We start from the raw sequence: 18,169 nt of genomic DNA on the forward strand, positions 1-18,169 counted from the left end.
ATTTTTAAAATTGATGATAAATAAAAACTATAAAATCGTTGTTTTATCACGATATTATTGCTCTTACTATCATGACGTCATTTGATTGGATTTCATCAAAGGTAGCATAGATGGTTATTCTATAGTTCTAGAATGGAAAGTGTTTATATTTCTTTTGTTTTATGTATGAAAAATGCATATTTGTCTATTTATCGTCAATCGTTATCGTCCTAGTGTAAATGGGCCTTTAAAGAAATTGCATACATAAACAATGATAACGTAACGTACTGTTACCGAATCTATCATCATCAATAACAATGTTATAGTTATTAAGGAGTGACTGTATATTCAGCCAAAAACGGTTTATTTTGTCTGAATCTGTACATCCGTGTTTATTCGAATATAATTGAATAAAATACACATTTTTACTCGGATACTTCCATTCTTCAATCATATGCAGTTTGTTTTTAGAATCCATGATTTCAAACAAAAGAAACACCCATCCATATTATTTCATTAAAGAGAGATTCCAGTGGATTTTTTGGTCAATAATAGAACTTGTCCTTCAATATTTGTTTGTAGTGAATGAAATACGATTCATTGTTTGGTTCTGGTACCAATGAGGTAGTAATTTGATATTAAGAGAAAAACTAAAACATCCGAAATAAACAAAATCCGATATATTGAAATAAGGAAGTTTTACAAGCACATTATCATTTCCGATAGATTAAACAGAAATAAAAACATTTTTTGGTACCAGCATATAGGAATGAACGACCCAGGATCCCCCCCCCCCCAACCATGGTATCACCAGAGACGGAGAAGTCTCACAGACATGTAGGCACATAGGCTACAGTCTGTATATAGTATATGCACAAATGAAAGCACATGGTTATGCAAAAACAGGGCCGTAGCCAGGATCTGTCAAGGGGGGGTTCGGACACTAAGTATTTGGGACACTGAACCGCCCCATTTTGTTATATGACACCCCTAGATGGCCGGAAATGGTACCCTCGCACATATTATCATGATAAATGGCACCTCTAATTGGTCGGAAAAGACACTCTCATGCAGCATGCTACCAATGAGCAAAACGATCGTATTCGTACTTTTTTTCTCCTCCTCACACACGTGGACTATTTAATCGCCGATTGTTATGATCATTCACTCGGTATTTTGTTTTCAAGTTCAATATGAACTTTGTGTGAGAAGGCAAATTCAATGCTTATTATAGCTCTACCTATATTTATTTACAGCAATTTGTTGAGGAAATTAAATATTAATCAATGTAAATAGATGATATTGATACAGATGCTATAATGTAAACTACAGTACATGTACATGATACCATAGATATAATAGTGTAATATATTAATATATTACTAGTGTAATATATTAATATTCACTATAATCCTCTATGATGATAATACACGTATACTATACTTCATAGCCACACATTTTTTATGTCCGTCGGAAGGCTATACCGTAAATCTTCTAATAGTAACCCACACTTTAATAGTAACTTCAATTTTTTTCTCCTCCTCACACACGTGGACTATTTAATCGCCGATTGTTATGATCATTCACTCGGTATTTTGTTTTCAAGTTCAATATGAACTTTGTGTGAGAAGGCAAATTCAATGCTTATTATAGCTCTACCTATATTTATTTACAGCAATTTGTTGAGGAAATTAAATATTAATCAATGTAAATAGATGATATTGATACAGATGCTATAATGTAAACTACAGTACATGTACATGATACCATAGATATAATAGTGTAATATATTAATATATTACTAGTGTAATATATTAATATTCACTATAATCCTCTATGATGATAATACACGTACTATACTTCATAGCCACACATTTTTTATGTCCGTCGGAAGGCTATACCGTAAATCTTCTAATAGTAACCCACACTTTAATAGTAACCCTCCTTCTCATAGTAACCCACTTTATAAGTCAATCTATAATAATAATCCACTATTCTAATAGTAACCCACACGGGGTTAATATTAGAGTCACAAAAACTATTGACAAAATTACATTATGAATTGAAGACTGGTCGTTTATGATGCAGCCGTATTTTGAAAATAAGGAGATAATGCATGTTGATCTCGGGAGTGGGGAGGATTGAGTGTTTTTGAGTTTATAAAATAAAGTTCAGTTCAAACAAATATTCGTACTGTTTTATTATTTTGCTATGATTTGCTGACCGGAATAGTTGAGGTGGGTTACTATTTTCAGGTGCCTAATTTAAGATGAGTAATAGTAACCCACTACTCTAATAGTAATCCCCCTTCTAATAGTTACCCACCCTTAAAAAACAATCAAAGAATAATAACCCAGGGTTACAATTAGAAGATTTACAGAATAGGCCTACTTTATGCATGCTGCTGACTGCCGTGATCTAAACAATAGGTACGCGTTTGTCTGGCGGTGTCCTTTGTACGAATCGTTCGTGCACCAGCTCACTGTATCAGTACGATACACGCGTCAATATTATGTTACATCCAGGGATTTCAAGGTTCAGACCTACCTGCGGCGTTTGCTTTCGTATTGTACGCGGCGTACAACTCCATAGGTCTGAACCAGGATGGCAATTCATTTGCAACTCTTGGAAATTTACAGACACGTATCGCTCGACGTACGCTCATACAGCGAAGAATGTATCGAGTTATTCAAGAACGAGTTTACGAATTTTTCAATTTACGAATAACATTTTGTACTGTGTGGGGCACGTATTTGGAGGATTCAGAGATGAGGGTGAGGTATTGGGCATGTCGGGGATGGGGGTTCGCAGTCGGTTAAGGGGGGTTCGCTGTATAGGGGGGGGTTCGCCCGAACCATAAAAACCCCCCCTGGCTACGGGCCTGAAATTATTATGAATTTTTCATAAATCTACCGTATTCTCTAAGCCCAAATATTCTCTCAAAATAGCTCCCATCTGTTAATTGGTCTACGTATACACATGTGCCATGGAACAAGTTTAGAAAATCAGAACTACAACAAAATTCCAAGCGAAGGGTAGCCATGTAGCTTTTACGTTATTTAGCCTATTGGTTATCCACCGAAACTGTATTTGACGATCGAGACAGGGAACAATTAGGTTTTTTAAAACCGTATTTAAAATCAGTTTTTTTCGAGTATATAGCGTTCTTTCAAAATACGGTATTTCGCTTATAATTATAATTTAAAAAAAATTTAAGATGCCACGATATCCTGTGCATATGCGGATTCAAGACGTGTTTTTGGAAAATAAAACAGAATATTGAACATTTTTTTTTTAAGTTTTAAGCACTCCATACCCCACACAACCCTGGATCTGCGTATGTGTTTATTTCAGCATTACAAAATCAATTCATTTTATTCATATATTACAATATAATACAATAATAAAAAATTACATTTTCAATTTATCAAAAATTCATTTATATTGCATTAAATTATATAATTTATGTAGAGAATCATCTTCATGTAATTAAGCTATATCAAGAAGAGGGACCATACTCCTATTTGACTCTCAAAGTCACTCAATACATGGGGTATCGTGTCTTGTGCCAAAAAAGCAATGTGCAGTATCCTATCTTCAGACTGCAACACATGGGACACTATCACCTCTTTTTCAAAGCGTTGTCAAACGCTTTCCTCATGTTCTGGGGCATTTGTATGCTTCAGCTTTCCAATAAGTAGACTTTGGTTCGATCCCCAGGATGGTTGTTTTTTTTTCATACAGTGAGAGATTGACATGATACTGCAGAATGTTTACTGTCGCTAAACATGATACAGAGTATCGGCTGCCCAAGTATTTTAAAAATATCTCTATTTAAAGATATACTAAACATAATTATGCATAATAATATATAAGAATAATACTAATAACACTAATGAAAATCAAAATCATAATTAATGGCACCCTTACGAGTAGATGGGCCTTTGAGTGTCTCAAATTACAAAGTAGTAGCTCAACTTGTTGTTTTGTCTCTTCTAGCTCGTAAGAGTTCTCAATAACAAAGTCCGCCATCTGTTTTTTCTCTTCTAGATTCATTTGCGCTTCGATTCTTTTCAGAGCGTCTTCTTCCGACAGGTTGTTTCTCTGCATCAGACGTTGTATTTGGGTTGTTCCATTGCTGCAATTTTTTTTACAAATTTTCATATTATTATTTTAAAATGGTGAATAAATTGATATTGATACTGAAATCAAAAGTATTCTCTCAAAATTAATGGTATTTTGGTAAATTAGAGTATTATTAACCATTAATTTGATTTATGTTACTTTTATTAATAAATAATTGAACTATTCAAAAAATCAAATAAATTAATACTTTAACCTAATCTTGTATTAAGGAGGATATCCATTGTTCCCCTCTTCCATGCCTAATTTTTAAAAATTACAATCCAAAGATTCAACACATCATGTTACTTGTTTTAGGCCTTGCCAACCACCTCCCCACTCCCAGCCACAATCTTTCCCCCACCTCCAACACTCAACTTTCCCAATACATCATATCAACATACTGTACTGGGCTTTCAATATTACCACTTACCAGTAGACCACTACTACACTGTGAATATATTTCAACAGCTTACTCCCCTCTAGTAATAATGGTATATCCAAAATAACAAACTGATGACCTAATCAGCAAATTTAGAAGAAAAAAATATCAGTCAATAATTTAAATCAATCAATCAATAAAACCAATACATATCAATAACAATCAAGGAGTAAATCATTTAATTAAAAATAATAATAAATAAAGGACTCAAAAACTGATAAAAGGTCACTTTAACATAAAAAAATTTGGGGTTTTTTTTGTATTAAAAATATGATAAAAAATAAATTGATTGATATCTGGATATTATTGTACATAGTTTTTATTCTACTGTAAAATATCAGTCAATAAATTAAATCAATCAATCAATCAAAACCAATATATATCATTTCAATAACAATCAATGAGTAAATCATTTACTTAACAATAATAAAATATAAACTGAAATAATAAAAAAAACTGATAAAAGGTCACCTTAATACAGAAAAATGGGGTTTTTTTTGTATTAAAAATGCTAAAAATAAATTGATTGATATGCCAGCCCTGGATATTATTGTACATAGTTTTTATTCTACTGTATTTTATACAATATTTTTTAACATACCTTCCTGTTATTATACAAAGGGAAAATGATTACAATAAAATTAGAAGCAATGATTATTATTATTAAGGAGTTGAGTTCACTCATTTGAGAGAAATGTAGAATAATAATAATGTATTAGCCATAATAATTCGTTTATTTATTTTAATAAGGAACCGAAACAATTACTTTCTTTAAATGCAGTTTGCTTTCTTCATTTAATCATTTTAAAGTTGATAAGTAAATATTCCAAACACTTCCAATATTTATTGATTTTGGTTTCTCAAGACAAGTTTTATCTCTACATTTACAAGTACAGATTTCATTTCTGCTAGCCTGAATTAACATTAAAGTTTTTATAAAAGATAAAAAACTAGTAATAATTGTGAGTGACTGGCCAAGTGGCAGACACATACAAACCTACCCTCTGGCCTAAAATAATTGTTACTACTACACAATTCTACACATTTACTCCTGAACTTTGTTTGGGCACTTGTCTACTGTTTTTACCATAAAAAATGTTGGTACTAGCTAAGGATTGAACCCAGGTTCTTGGTCGGAAGGCACAAATACCACTTTTTATATTTACCTTTAATAAAATTCACAAAGACTTGCCATATCATTTCTTTTTGTATGAACGGATGAGTGCAAGAATTGAGAAGTTTACGTTTCTTTTCATTGCCAAATATACATGCCGCAAGCTTTGGTCGATCTATGGTTCCATCAGCGAGTAAGAACTCACGGCCGAAGTGTTCGACAATAAGACGCCAAGCTGGCGTATTTGGCTCTACCACTTGTCTGTAAACGAATATTTTACTTATTAATTGGCCGCTTTTGATTTGCAAAGACCGACGAGCCTGCCTATGTCAGGTCAATCAATGTGTCATATGGACCTAGAAACCATCAAACCTGCGTCGGGTGAGGAGTGAATACATGTGTCCCAATATGCATGTGCACAACAAACAAACATGACATAGTTTGGTCGTCGGTCATCAAAACTCAATAGCTCCCTACACTTTCATGGTTTAATTCAAATGTTTATTAATTAAAATGTTTTAAAAGTAAAAGATCAATTTTTGGAATCAAAAACATATTTTGTGGTCACACTTATTTGACTATGTAGTATATGGAAGTGTAATAAAATTATTCAGAAATAAATATAGTAGCTGTAAAAGTTGGCAAACACCTAAGCTGGCTACAGCAGAATGACATTGTACTAAGGGAGATTGTCAGCCCAGTTACACTATGTTTATTGGATCTATAAGCCTGAAAAAAATAACCACAACATTTTCACCAAAGTAGCCCGTTCTACCCCTTCCCCCTAACTACCTCAAACTCCTCTTTGATAACCAAACTCCATTAACTCTCCTCAACCACCCCAAACCACCATTCTTTCCCTCTATGTCAGCTTTGTTCATCTTCTCAACATCTATTAACAGTTGCATCTCTTCAGCACAAACCCAAAACATATGGTCAACGTGCCTTTTTCTTTCAAGCCCCTCTTATTTGGAACTCATTTTCTGTTGGCGTAATTCACCAAATCTACTTTCCTTTAAGTAAACTTAAAAACACACCTTTTTCAGAATTTTTAATTACCTTGCTTTATTCTCACACAGCGCCATTGATAAGTTTTGAATTGCCGCTATATAAACATCTGTTGTTATTATTATTATTAATCTGTTATTATTCCACTCAGATACTGTATCTACAGTAGAAATAACTTGGCATATAACAGTCGGAGAATTATACAAACTTCCCTTTCACATTCTATTTCATTTTAATTACCTTGCTTTATTCTCACACAGCGCCTGATAAGTTTTGAATTGGCGCTATATAAATATCTGTTGTTATTATTATTATTATTAATCTGTTATTATTCCACTCAGATACTGTATCTACAGTAGAAATAACTTGGCATATAACAGTCGGAGAATTATACAAACTTCCCTTTTTTTATTCATAGTTTATAACCAGCCACAATCTTTAAATACGATACTGAGATTGAGAAAATAAATAACAATATTTGTCTTGGTTACAAGTCTTTTGAAAACAATTTTCAAAAACTTTGTTATCTTTGTTATTTAGAGGTTTATTTTAGTGTTTAATGTAGCATAAAACCGCCTTCTTGGAAAACTTTAAACTTTCTATACAGCATTCATGGAAACAATAGTTGAATACAAATTAACATGCAATTGTATTGTATGTTTCTTGATTTTATTTGATTTTAGTATCCTTTCAAATTTCAATTTCACATTATATTCTAGAGATTCATTTTCAACAATTGTATTGCGGTTATCTGTTCATGTTAATAACAGTTCAATCTATTGAGTATTGAATATATAATAGTATAAAACATTGTTTATTTTAGGTATTTTATGTATAGATACTCAAATCAGGACCATAACAGGTGCTTATATAACTAATAGTTTTTTATCCTACCGTAATAAATGTTTTAAATAATAAATAATTTCAATGGTATTTCAATACCCAAATCAGGACCATAACAGGTGCTTATATAAAAACAAAAATAGCAAAAATATGTTATGATCAAAATGTATAAATGCTCTCTCTTATACTGTAGTAAAAAAGAGAGCACGAAAGTACTGTAGTAATTTACACCATGGAGTAAATGTTTACACATAACCAGACTACACGGTCGGTGTTACCTTCACACTTGTAAAAGAAAAAGTAAATTGATTTGGTGTGTCTTGTTTTAATATCATTCATTTATATTCATATAAGAAAACATCAGAAAATCTATTTATGGTTTCTCACTAAGAGTCAACCACTCTAATAATATCCTGGTTATGTGCATTATGATAAATGTCTTTTACGGCTCAGAAATGGATGCAAACTGGGGATTTTTACTCTGAGAGTTTTAATGTACACGTATTACCAGTTTGTGGTCCATGGCTTTTGTATTATTATTGTATTGTTTTATTATGTAATTATGTATAAAGAGTTTTGTATATGTAATGCTGTATATGTACATTTGAATACGAAATAAGAGTAAAAAGAATAAATGAATGAAACTTCAAAATTCACTGCAGACACCATAATGAATTAAATTCAGGCATATAATACTTAATAGGAAGTAACAAATGTGTACCTCATTCTATTGTAAAGATTGATAAAAAAAAAAAGCCAGCACCTAACATTGTCATCATACACCCTACACTCTAAATGGTACAGTCCATAATGGATGAGTATATTGTCTTGGTGGTTATTGTCCGAGTTATTATTGTCCAATTTGCAAGTAAAAGCATCATGTAATTAATTAGTTTTAAAATAATATAATTTATGTAAAGAACATTGTTATTATTAATAAAATTTATTATTTAAATTAAATTAAAATTTATACTTGATGTCCAGTTATATTGACCCAAGTACTGCAATCTCTTTTTTTTTACTTGATGATTTTCCTAATAAATTCAAATCAAATCTTGAATATACAGGCCTAATTTTACCTTGCTATAACATCAGCATCTATAATTGGGCATCCAAACTTTGCAAGCATTGTTGAAACTGTACTCTTGCCAGATGCTATTCCTCCTGTCAGCCCAACCAGAAACATAACTGCTGGGCCTACATCTACCTGGGGTGCAAAAAATAAGAGATTACAGTACTCGGTCAATATAACTGGACACTAAATTTATATTCACATTGATCAGATTCGGTATGCATCCAAAACAGCGACATAACGCCGCTATGAGTGCACACTGGATAAACCAAAAGGGGCTCCGATTCAAGCGGCCAGAAAATATGCAAAATCAATCAAATTTATATTTTAATGTACTAGCGCACGCGAGTGCAATTATTCTTTGCCACAAGTACTTCTGTACACATTTGGCACATCGATAATTCACCGTTCAAATATGCAATTACATTTTTTAAAATATATTATATTTATAATATAAGAAAAAAATATATAAAAAATCAAAATATATGCGATCTGTGTATAAACCTCATTCATAAATATATATGCCTCCTAAACTCTACCTACTAGCCTAACTCTGACTAGCTTGGCCCTACACAAACACAGTCCTGGCCTAGCTAATAGTATAGGCCTAGCCTAGCTAGTAGTAGGCCTATAGGCCTAGCCTAGCTAGGTACTGTCTGTATGTAGGCATAGCCTATAATAAATTATAAGGCTATATGTACTAGTAGGTAGTAGTAGTAAGTAGTAGTAGGCTAGGCCTAGACTAGAGTTAGAGTAGCCTAGTAGTAGGCTCACTATTACAGTATTAGTATTAGGTGTAATAGCTATAGTATCACCTGCAATTAATTGTATACACAGGGGGCTTTGGCCCTGGGGCATGGCAGCAGCGCTATACGACCAAGAACAACGACTAGGCCTAGGTGTAAACCGTCTGGTTTACAAAGTCTAATCTTACTTTTTTTTACAAGAGGGCAGCAACTCCTGTTCGATGATGCGTGACGGCGATTATACGCCGACGACGAAAAAACAGAAAGAAGAGAGGACGGAAAGACGGCCAGAAAACTGATCTAATGTGGCCTAATTAATAGTAATACAATAAGGTAGGCCTATATATAGGACTAGCCTTGGTGTATAAAGTATAAATAGCCTTATTCTATTGTCAAAACCTATTTTAATTTACACATATAAGTAGACTATCTAAGCCTAAAGTAGGCCTAGGCTAGATAGATAGATTACCTAGTAGGCCTAGCTAGCCTACTAGTTAGGTCTAGGCTAGTAGACCTAGGCCTAGTAGTATACTGTAGTTAGTGTACAAGCTACAGAGAGGGCCTGCTAGGCGTGTAGTAGCTAGCTCGGCCTAGGGTAGTAGTAGTAGGTTAGTAGAATAGGAGGCTAGAAATTATAAGGCTGGCTAGCTAGGCGCGAGTATACGCTCCTAGCCTACTACTACTACTAGCTAGGCCTAGGCTACTCTCCCTAGGATAGAAATTTGTTTGAATCTTGAAAAAAAAATTGTTTTTTTGTTATTTATTAGGCCTACCGTATATATATTATTATTATATCCCTGATAGGCACATGAATGAAAGGTTTAAAGACAAATCTTATGGTGGTGAGAATCGTGATGAAATATGGCGGATAATCAATCAATTCTTCAGCTTTTTGGAAACAAGACGCACACACTGAAACTTGGAAAAAGTTTTGAGAGGTCATCTGGAGAAGTTTATCATAAATTAAAATGTTAGTGAACTTTGATATACTGATGTTTAAAACATTGTACTGTACATTTATGGGTGACTTTGTTTGGAAGATGTTTTGAAATAAAATAAATCATTTTGGATGGTAGAATCCATTCGCTGAATCGATTGTTATTATTTACACTGTATAACATTACTATAGGTCGTCTCCCTCATGAATTTTTTTACTCCAGTATTAAATTACCTATTAAACAACCATTTTCCATCAAAGTTGCAAAAAAGTATTTTGCAAATTATTTTCATTCATTCTTGTTTTTGTAGATGATTTTAAACCAGCTTCAATCGATTGCTCACAGGAGGCCAACCTACAAGTTGAAGAAAGTAACAAAGTTTCACTAACACTTCCTAACTTTGAGGTCTGTAAAATATAATAATTTATTGGGTTATTTTTATTTTTGTTTTCCTCCCTGTGAAGGGAGGGACACAGCTCTTTCTACACTCATAGACAGATGTTGATAGCTGATTTCCATTGCTTTTTATTTAAAAAAACTACACAAATATATACAGGTAATAAAACATATAAATACTTTAAGGAGAAGGATTTTAAATTAATATGAATACATAGATATAACTACAATTTTTTAAAGTTCTATATTTAAATACAAATTCATCGAAATTATCACAAGAATAAAAAGACTAAAAACATTAATTGAAATTATTATATCTAAGAATGTGTTGATGGACAAAACATCATGTTAAACCATTGACGGAAATGAATAAATGTGGTTTACCACACAATAGAGGAAAACATTCGTTTAGTGTATTTCAACTTTATTTACAAAGGGTAACTCTTCCAGCTGAACCCACAGGGCAGTTGATATCCAGGAGTCCTCTTTAAAATGACAAATACAGGGTAATATACCTTTAATTAACTAAATTACAGTATTTTCATAAATGTTTGTTATTGCAGGGCTCGGTAACAAGTCATACACTTTACCAAGGCTCAAAGGTTCCAAATCCCAAAGAGTGTGTTCTGATATTTGACCATGCTACAGGGCAGTTTACACTGGAGAGACTGAGCAGTAGTATTACAGTCAAGAAACAAAGGTATATATGCTTCAATTGCACCTGGTTGTTGCATTGCAGCCTCATTACAACTCAATTGCACCTGGTTATTTATTTAGTTACTTAAAATAAAATTTCATTATTAAGGCACTTTCAATTTGCGACTATGTCATGTTTATTCATTCTGCTCATATGAGGAAGATAGGACGTGTGTTCTCACTTTATACATCAACACAGTTTTGGGTGGTTTCTTGGTCAAGGCAGTTCATCAAATATTTGTGTGATCCAATGACCTTCTGAGATAGTGAGGTCAAACTGAGACTTATTGTGATTGAGACCTCAATCCATCCTGAGTATATATTTCTCATTATAAATTTGCAAAATTCTTCCAATAGGATTGATGGAACAAGTAAAGCCCACCTGTATCCACGGCAACGGGTTCCTCCTGTTGGCTCAACAAAGTCATCTTTCAAAAAGAAAGATAAAAAAGAAGTTACAAGTCAACAAGTATCAAAGGAAGATATTGAAAAAGGTCAGTATACTGTATGCATGATATTGATGGTTCTCACTAAAGGTCGCAGGTCACCTGATTAATTGACATGACCCTATTTTCTTTATCCAGTCCAAACTTTTAAGGCCTTCTACCCATCTAGAAGCATTTGCAAGCATTGCATGGCTATTTTCTTGGATTCTAGACATGTCAAATTTAAAGGTCAATGAATCGCATTAACAATACCATATCTTTATAGTATGAAATACCTCTATTGGTGGTAGTCCTGAAATATATAAAACATAATCATTAGTAAAAACTAATTCAACAAATATACCAGATAAAGTTAAAAAATATATTCAAAGATTGTTAAATTAAAAAAAAAACTGACATGTATGTTTTTCAACAAGAATTGAGGATACATGTCATTGACTGCTCGACGTCAGAATCCACTACCTATTTTTGTATTTTTCTTTTCAACCTTCTTTGATGTATCTGTTTTTTAGATGCAAGGTGCTTTGTTAAAAGTGCCATAGACATCAATAAAAAAATATATACATGCTTCATATGTTACATTATTCTGTTAGGTCACCCACATGCATATTCATTTCGAAGGATATAAAGTAGAATTTTTGTCGACATCAACAACATCACAATTATTACAGCAGATATGGAGTGTTTAATTTGAGACATATTTTTTACTACTTTTAAAAATCAGTGATTTTTTTTTTATTATACTTCAAAATGTTATGAAGTTAATGTTTTATTTTAATAGAAGTAGAAGCAGCCTTAGCAAGATGTTCACCTGTTAAACGAGAACCTGCCGAATCGACCGCAAGCAGTGGTTCGAGCAGCGCAGAGTCATCTGATAGCAGCAGTGAATCTGAAGATGAAAGCAATGTACAAAAAAGAGCACCGCCTCCTCCACCAAGAGATACAAGAGCACCAGTTGCACCTCCACCAAGAGATGCAAGACCACCAGTTGCGAAGAAACAAAAATTATCAAATGACTCAAGAGGTAAAGTTTTGATTTACTGGTATTTTGGTTTGTTGTACTATGCAACAACAAGGCTACGAATCAAATAATAATTATGAACATCTCAACACTTTCCATATTTTGCTCAGTTATTCAGATTTTAATCAAATTAAAAGATCTGTCTACACTATCAAACTAGTTTCACAAAAAAGTGTTATGTGCCCTAATATAGTAGTAATATTACGTCATCGTGTCCATATATGGACACATCACATATAGTTTGATAGTGTTGACAGAGGTTTATTCCATCTTCCAATTGAATAGATGATACATACTTTTTTGCTAAATTCATTCACTGTTGATGTGTGTATTGTTTTATTTTTCATAGGTTCTGCAGAAAATAAACATTCAAGCAGCCCACCAAATAACTTCATGATGAACTTACTATGTATGTTGACAATTCTTTTTATTCATATAAGCTAAGCAAATACCATATTGAGTGTCATCCCATTCTGAAATTTAGTGTTCACTGTCTCAACTCTGTCCAATGTATTGCAGTCAATGTCTACATCCCTGGCAGCAGCTGGCAAAAATAAAAGAACACAAAATTCATTGTCAAGACAATATACCTGAATGTCAAAACTTTTAGCATAAATTGATGATCTGGTGGAACCTGGGGCGAGAAAGAATAATAATTTTAATATCCTGGATTTATAAAGCGCCTAATGTTGTGAAACCTCTAAGCGCTGTACATTTTATTACCCTGGTAATTTTTGGATCAAACATGCACAAAGTTGTGTCTTAACCTTAACATTTATACACCTGGGTGGAGAGAGGCAAACGCAAATAAAGTGTCTTTGCTCAAGTATACAAGCAGTGCGACCAACATCCAACACACTATGCCCTTATTTTTACAAAATAAACTGACTTACCCAGTTTGAAATGTGCAATACTCAATCTTCTCTATCCAACAATTTCCTTAATGACAAAAAAATTCAAACCCATCTCCCATCATTTTAAAATAAAATTTCCTTAAATCTTTTTTACAGGTGAAGATTTGCAATTGAGTGAGTCAAGTAGTGACAGTGATTGAGAAGATTTAGAAGACGATAAAATATTTTGAAATTAATGAATTAGCATTCAAACTTGTCTCGTAAAAGTATATAAAAAAAGAAAGTGCAACAAATCATTTAGGATTTCAAAAATCTTATAATCATCATCATGTTTTTTTTATCTTAGATCATCCCTTAATATCGGTAAACATTTACAATCCAGTTTTTCCTTTTTTTTAAAATCTATATTTTCAAATAAAACTCATAGTTCATAAGTGTGAGTTGTGGAGGAATCAAAGAACAGATACTGTTTTATCCTCAAGCATTCGATTCAGACTTTACCATTGAGTCTAGTTTTTCAGTTAAATACTTTGAGTGTTGAGATTGTTCTCAACAAAAAAGCTTACGTTCAACGTTTTCTATTATTCAAATGCATTTCTGCTGAGCATAATCAGTTTACAATTTTTTATTCAATATTTATGTTGACTACAAAGTTCCCAATCGAATACAACAATTAGCTTGCAAATATAGTTGAACTTTTTAGTATTGGTCTTTTTGAATGTTAAGAAATCATGTGACTAAAAAAAGTTTATTCATCTAAAGAAACTTGGCCTTTTCTTTTCTATTTATTATTATTTATGTACAAAACAAATTAAGTGCTTAAAAAATACCTGTATGGCTATTGTATACTTACCAGGAGAGAGTGAATAAAGAAATATATATAAGAACATTTCAATAACTTATTTCTGTTGAATTATTATTTTCTAAATTGACTCAAAAAATGCTGTACAACATCCACAAATGACAAAAAAGTACATGTGAAATTTTGAAAAGTTTTGCAGTATTTAAAATCAAGTTCAATGGAGAGAATATTTTCACGAGTTGAACGATTATTGAATGGAATAGTCTTTGAAAATATTCTATCCATGCAACGAATATAATATATGCATCATATTCATAATGATCAGTTTCATCTTGTCAAAGGCTAAGCCACAGGAAAATGGTGGGTCTCGGATTTTAACTGCGGAGCAAAGCAATATAGATGGGCATGGTACAGGTTGGTTTTTGGCTTATTATCACATGACACAAAAATCTTATTTTGCAAACTGGTTGTGGAATAAAACCTTACCTTATAATTGCAACAAAATAACCAATATATATGAAATCATCCAATTAAACGATAAGGATGTAGGTGTGTTTTAAGAAGTGTTAAACTATTTAGAAACGTGCAAACCTGCAAAGTTAGTTGCTAGAAAAAAATTAGTTAAAATTATAATTTAAGATTCTTAATCAGTAGGGTGAATTGGGGTTATTTTTGTGCGAATGTTAAATGTAAAATTAATTAACATAGTACCTGCTTGAATAAGTGCCTGGTGCTGAAAACATTTGTTTGGACTGAACTAAAATCTTTATGAATACAATTTGAATAAGAATAATTTTTCACAAGCACTGCTTAATTTGTTTTCTCTTGCGTAAAACGAGATAAATGTCAAAACATTCAAATACACACACAATAAAAATAACCAGTTTTTCACTTAAGCACTCCCAAATTTGTTTTCACTTAAGCAAAAAGAGAGATAAATGTCCAATATTCAAACAGGATGGTTTTAGTACGGCAAGTGCAGAAAATGGTAAACAAATAAAAATAATCAGTTTGAAATGAAGTTAAATTTTTTTTGCTTAAGCACTTCTTTTTTTTTTTTACTTAAGCAAAAAAAGATCAATATCAGCCCAATATTCAATGGTTTTAGCAGGGAGTTGTAATATTTTACAACTCTCTGGTTTTAGTAAGTGCAGAAAATGGTAAACAATCAAATACAACACATTTGTTATATTGGTAAAAATTTGCTTTATTTACAGTGAATATGAACAATTAATACAGGAAAATGGCCATTTATACTTATATACATTGACAATGAAAGAACTGCAATTAATTCAACTATTAATTAACATCATGATCATCACCTTCACAAAGGCAAACAATAAAAACTGAATAAAAACAATAGTCACTAAAATCTAGCCCGACTTGGTCTTTAACTAAAACTTAATTAAACAATTAAAAAGCATTGTTAATTGTATATGTACATTGCACTCATAATTAAAACTTTGGTTTACTTTAAAGAGAATATGACAATTCCCATCATGCTTTGTTATCACATACAAGAGGAATGATGTAAGTATATAGCTGTAGTCTGCTTTGGAGTCTAATCAAACTCTACCCATCAATAGAAGGCGACATCTACCATTCTAAGGGTATACATAACAGATTCTGTGTAGAGAGTGAATATAATTTTAGAGTAGAGCCACAATCTATCATGCACTCATCCACCTTGTAAATTCATCTTTCAATAACTAATTAAAAATCCGAAACTTGATAGCAAACAAACTTTGTTTTGGCCTTATTAAAGTAGTTAGGATATTTTCATAGCTGTTTTGAGTACATTATTATCAAATATTTAAATCTCAAACAAAATCTATTTTCATGATTACCGTAATCAACCAAAATGCAAGCGCAGTTTGGGAGATTTTGGCCGCAACGCCGGATCAAGTTGACCTACCCTGTATTAAAAATTGCATGAACAATTTAAGTGGACTTTTAACGCAGCTTCAGTATGGCAGTGCAGTAATAACTTACTTTTATCAAGAGCATATTTAGTTAAAATTTTAAAAAAAAACTTACTATTTATATAATTAGATTCATGAACATATTCAAAAAGTTCAATTTTAATGAAATGATTTTTTTTTTCTTAATTTGAAAAGCAAAGCAGTTTACGTACATCATTCCTCCATAATACTGAAATCTAAAAAACTGAATACAATGAGGTGTAAAACTAAAATATTAACTTAGAAATGATATAAACCTATAACAAATTTCGACTCAATAAATAATAAACCTACTTTACAAACTAGATTACAGCAGAACCTCTATTAAGGGGACATATCCAAGTATACCTGCAATGTGCATGTCCCACTAACAGAGGTTGGCTATGGCATTAAGGAATATATATTTCCTCATTGTGTTCCTCCGAGAAAGTGTCCCCTATAAAGGGGGGGGGGGGGCCACGGGGGAGGGGTTAACCTGCATTTTTTTTCATCACACATCACTAAACAGAGTAAATAAGACAAAGCAAACAAACTGCTCAATAACACAGTTACCAATATATATATATATACCTCAAATGAAAATAAAAATAAGTATGAAACTTAACAAAACATAATTCTTAATTATATAGAAACAATATAAAACCCACCTGATGTTTTTAATGTTCAAAATGGAATTTAGAATAATATTAATTATGTTATTGATATTCAGAGACTGTTGCAGATTCTGTCTTGCAGTTAAAATTTAAGTAAATTTTAATGGAAAAGGGGGAAAATCTAAACAGCTGAGCGATACTTAAATTATAATTTTTATGAAGATGAGGAAATACATAATTTACTGAATCTGATTGGAATCTGTTTATTAGCTGTTGTGTGATATGAAGGTATACAAAGTATGTACTGTATGAGTGAATGAATGAGAATAGAATTTTTTATACACTGTATCAGTTTTGTGAAAATTAAAATTTGAAATATAGACACAATAATACTATTTAAACAAATCACCAGATTCTCAGTTCTGTATCTCCACACACAATAATTTATCCAGTATCATAAGCGAATTCCATAATACGGCATATTATGTATGTCACATGTGGTGCCTGTATCCAGGTTAAGTTAAAAGTTAGGTTCTATGATACAGCTGGCATCACATGTGAAATACATGAGATTCTGTATGTAAATTTGCAAGGTACTAGACAAATTTAGATACAGAACAGAAAATCGGCTGACAAAAAATTACATATTTTAAAACAACTGGCCTATAACACATTTTTAGTTCATATTCATTTATATATCTTGCTGGTGAGGAATTACCTGTCATAGGGCCTGTTTCTTGTTCGAAACATGTCATTCAAAATAAAATCAGTTTATCATTTGTTGGCCTCTTTTAGTGACCTTATGTGGGGTCAAATTGAGAACTCAATTCTGTTGCAATCAAAATTGTTCCACAGAAACCATGTTTAAAAACGGGTTTAACAATTTGGGTTTTTTAAGTTGAGGGGGGAGGGGGAGCTGGCTTGTGACGATTTCTAAAGGCAAAATAAGATATGAAATCTGTTCTTTCATTTGTTGATTCAAATTGTTCACTTAACTTCCTCAAATTATTTAATTAACCCAAGCTGCATTACTTTTTTACTTTTTTATTCATCATATTTTTTATTATTATATATTGAAGCTTATGCTGTTGAAGAGGCATTTATATGGATTGAACTAATAATATATTCTACTTAAC

General features: G+C 32.1%; 2 protein-coding genes across 2 annotated transcripts; one reads left to right on the top strand and one right to left on the bottom strand.

Annotated features, from left to right (window-relative positions):
- Positions 1-3,347: 3,347 nt before the first annotated feature.
- LOC144839876 (dephospho-CoA kinase domain-containing protein-like) lies at positions 3,348-8,727 on the bottom strand. The gene is made up of 4 exons (XM_078695446.1): positions 8,588-8,727; positions 5,710-5,918; positions 4,535-4,622; positions 3,348-4,117 (listed from the first exon to the last, which is right to left on the bottom strand). Exons 1-4 carry the CDS (start codon positions 8,692-8,694, stop codon positions 3,835-3,837), a joined length of 687 nt encoding a protein of 228 aa, XP_078551572.1. The 5' UTR covers positions 8,695-8,727; the 3' UTR covers positions 3,348-3,834.
- An 804-nt stretch (positions 8,728-9,531) lies between these two features.
- On the top strand, positions 9,532-14,566 carry LOC144839864 (ELL-associated factor 2-like). The gene is made up of 8 exons (XM_078695430.1): positions 9,532-9,659; positions 10,131-10,296; positions 10,575-10,669; positions 11,224-11,360; positions 11,714-11,850; positions 12,584-12,826; positions 13,173-13,232; positions 13,834-14,566. The coding sequence occupies exons 2-8, from the start codon at positions 10,188-10,190 to the stop codon at positions 13,875-13,877; spliced, it is 825 nt and encodes a 274-aa protein (XP_078551556.1). The 5' UTR covers positions 9,532-9,659; positions 10,131-10,187; the 3' UTR covers positions 13,878-14,566.
- Positions 14,567-18,169: the final 3,603 nt, after the last annotated feature.

Source organism: Antedon bifida, chromosome 4, assembly GCF_963402885.1.
Source record: "Antedon bifida chromosome 4, ecAntBifi1.1, whole genome shotgun sequence".
Taxonomy (NCBI): Eukaryota; Metazoa; Echinodermata; class Crinoidea; order Comatulida; family Antedonidae; genus Antedon; species Antedon bifida.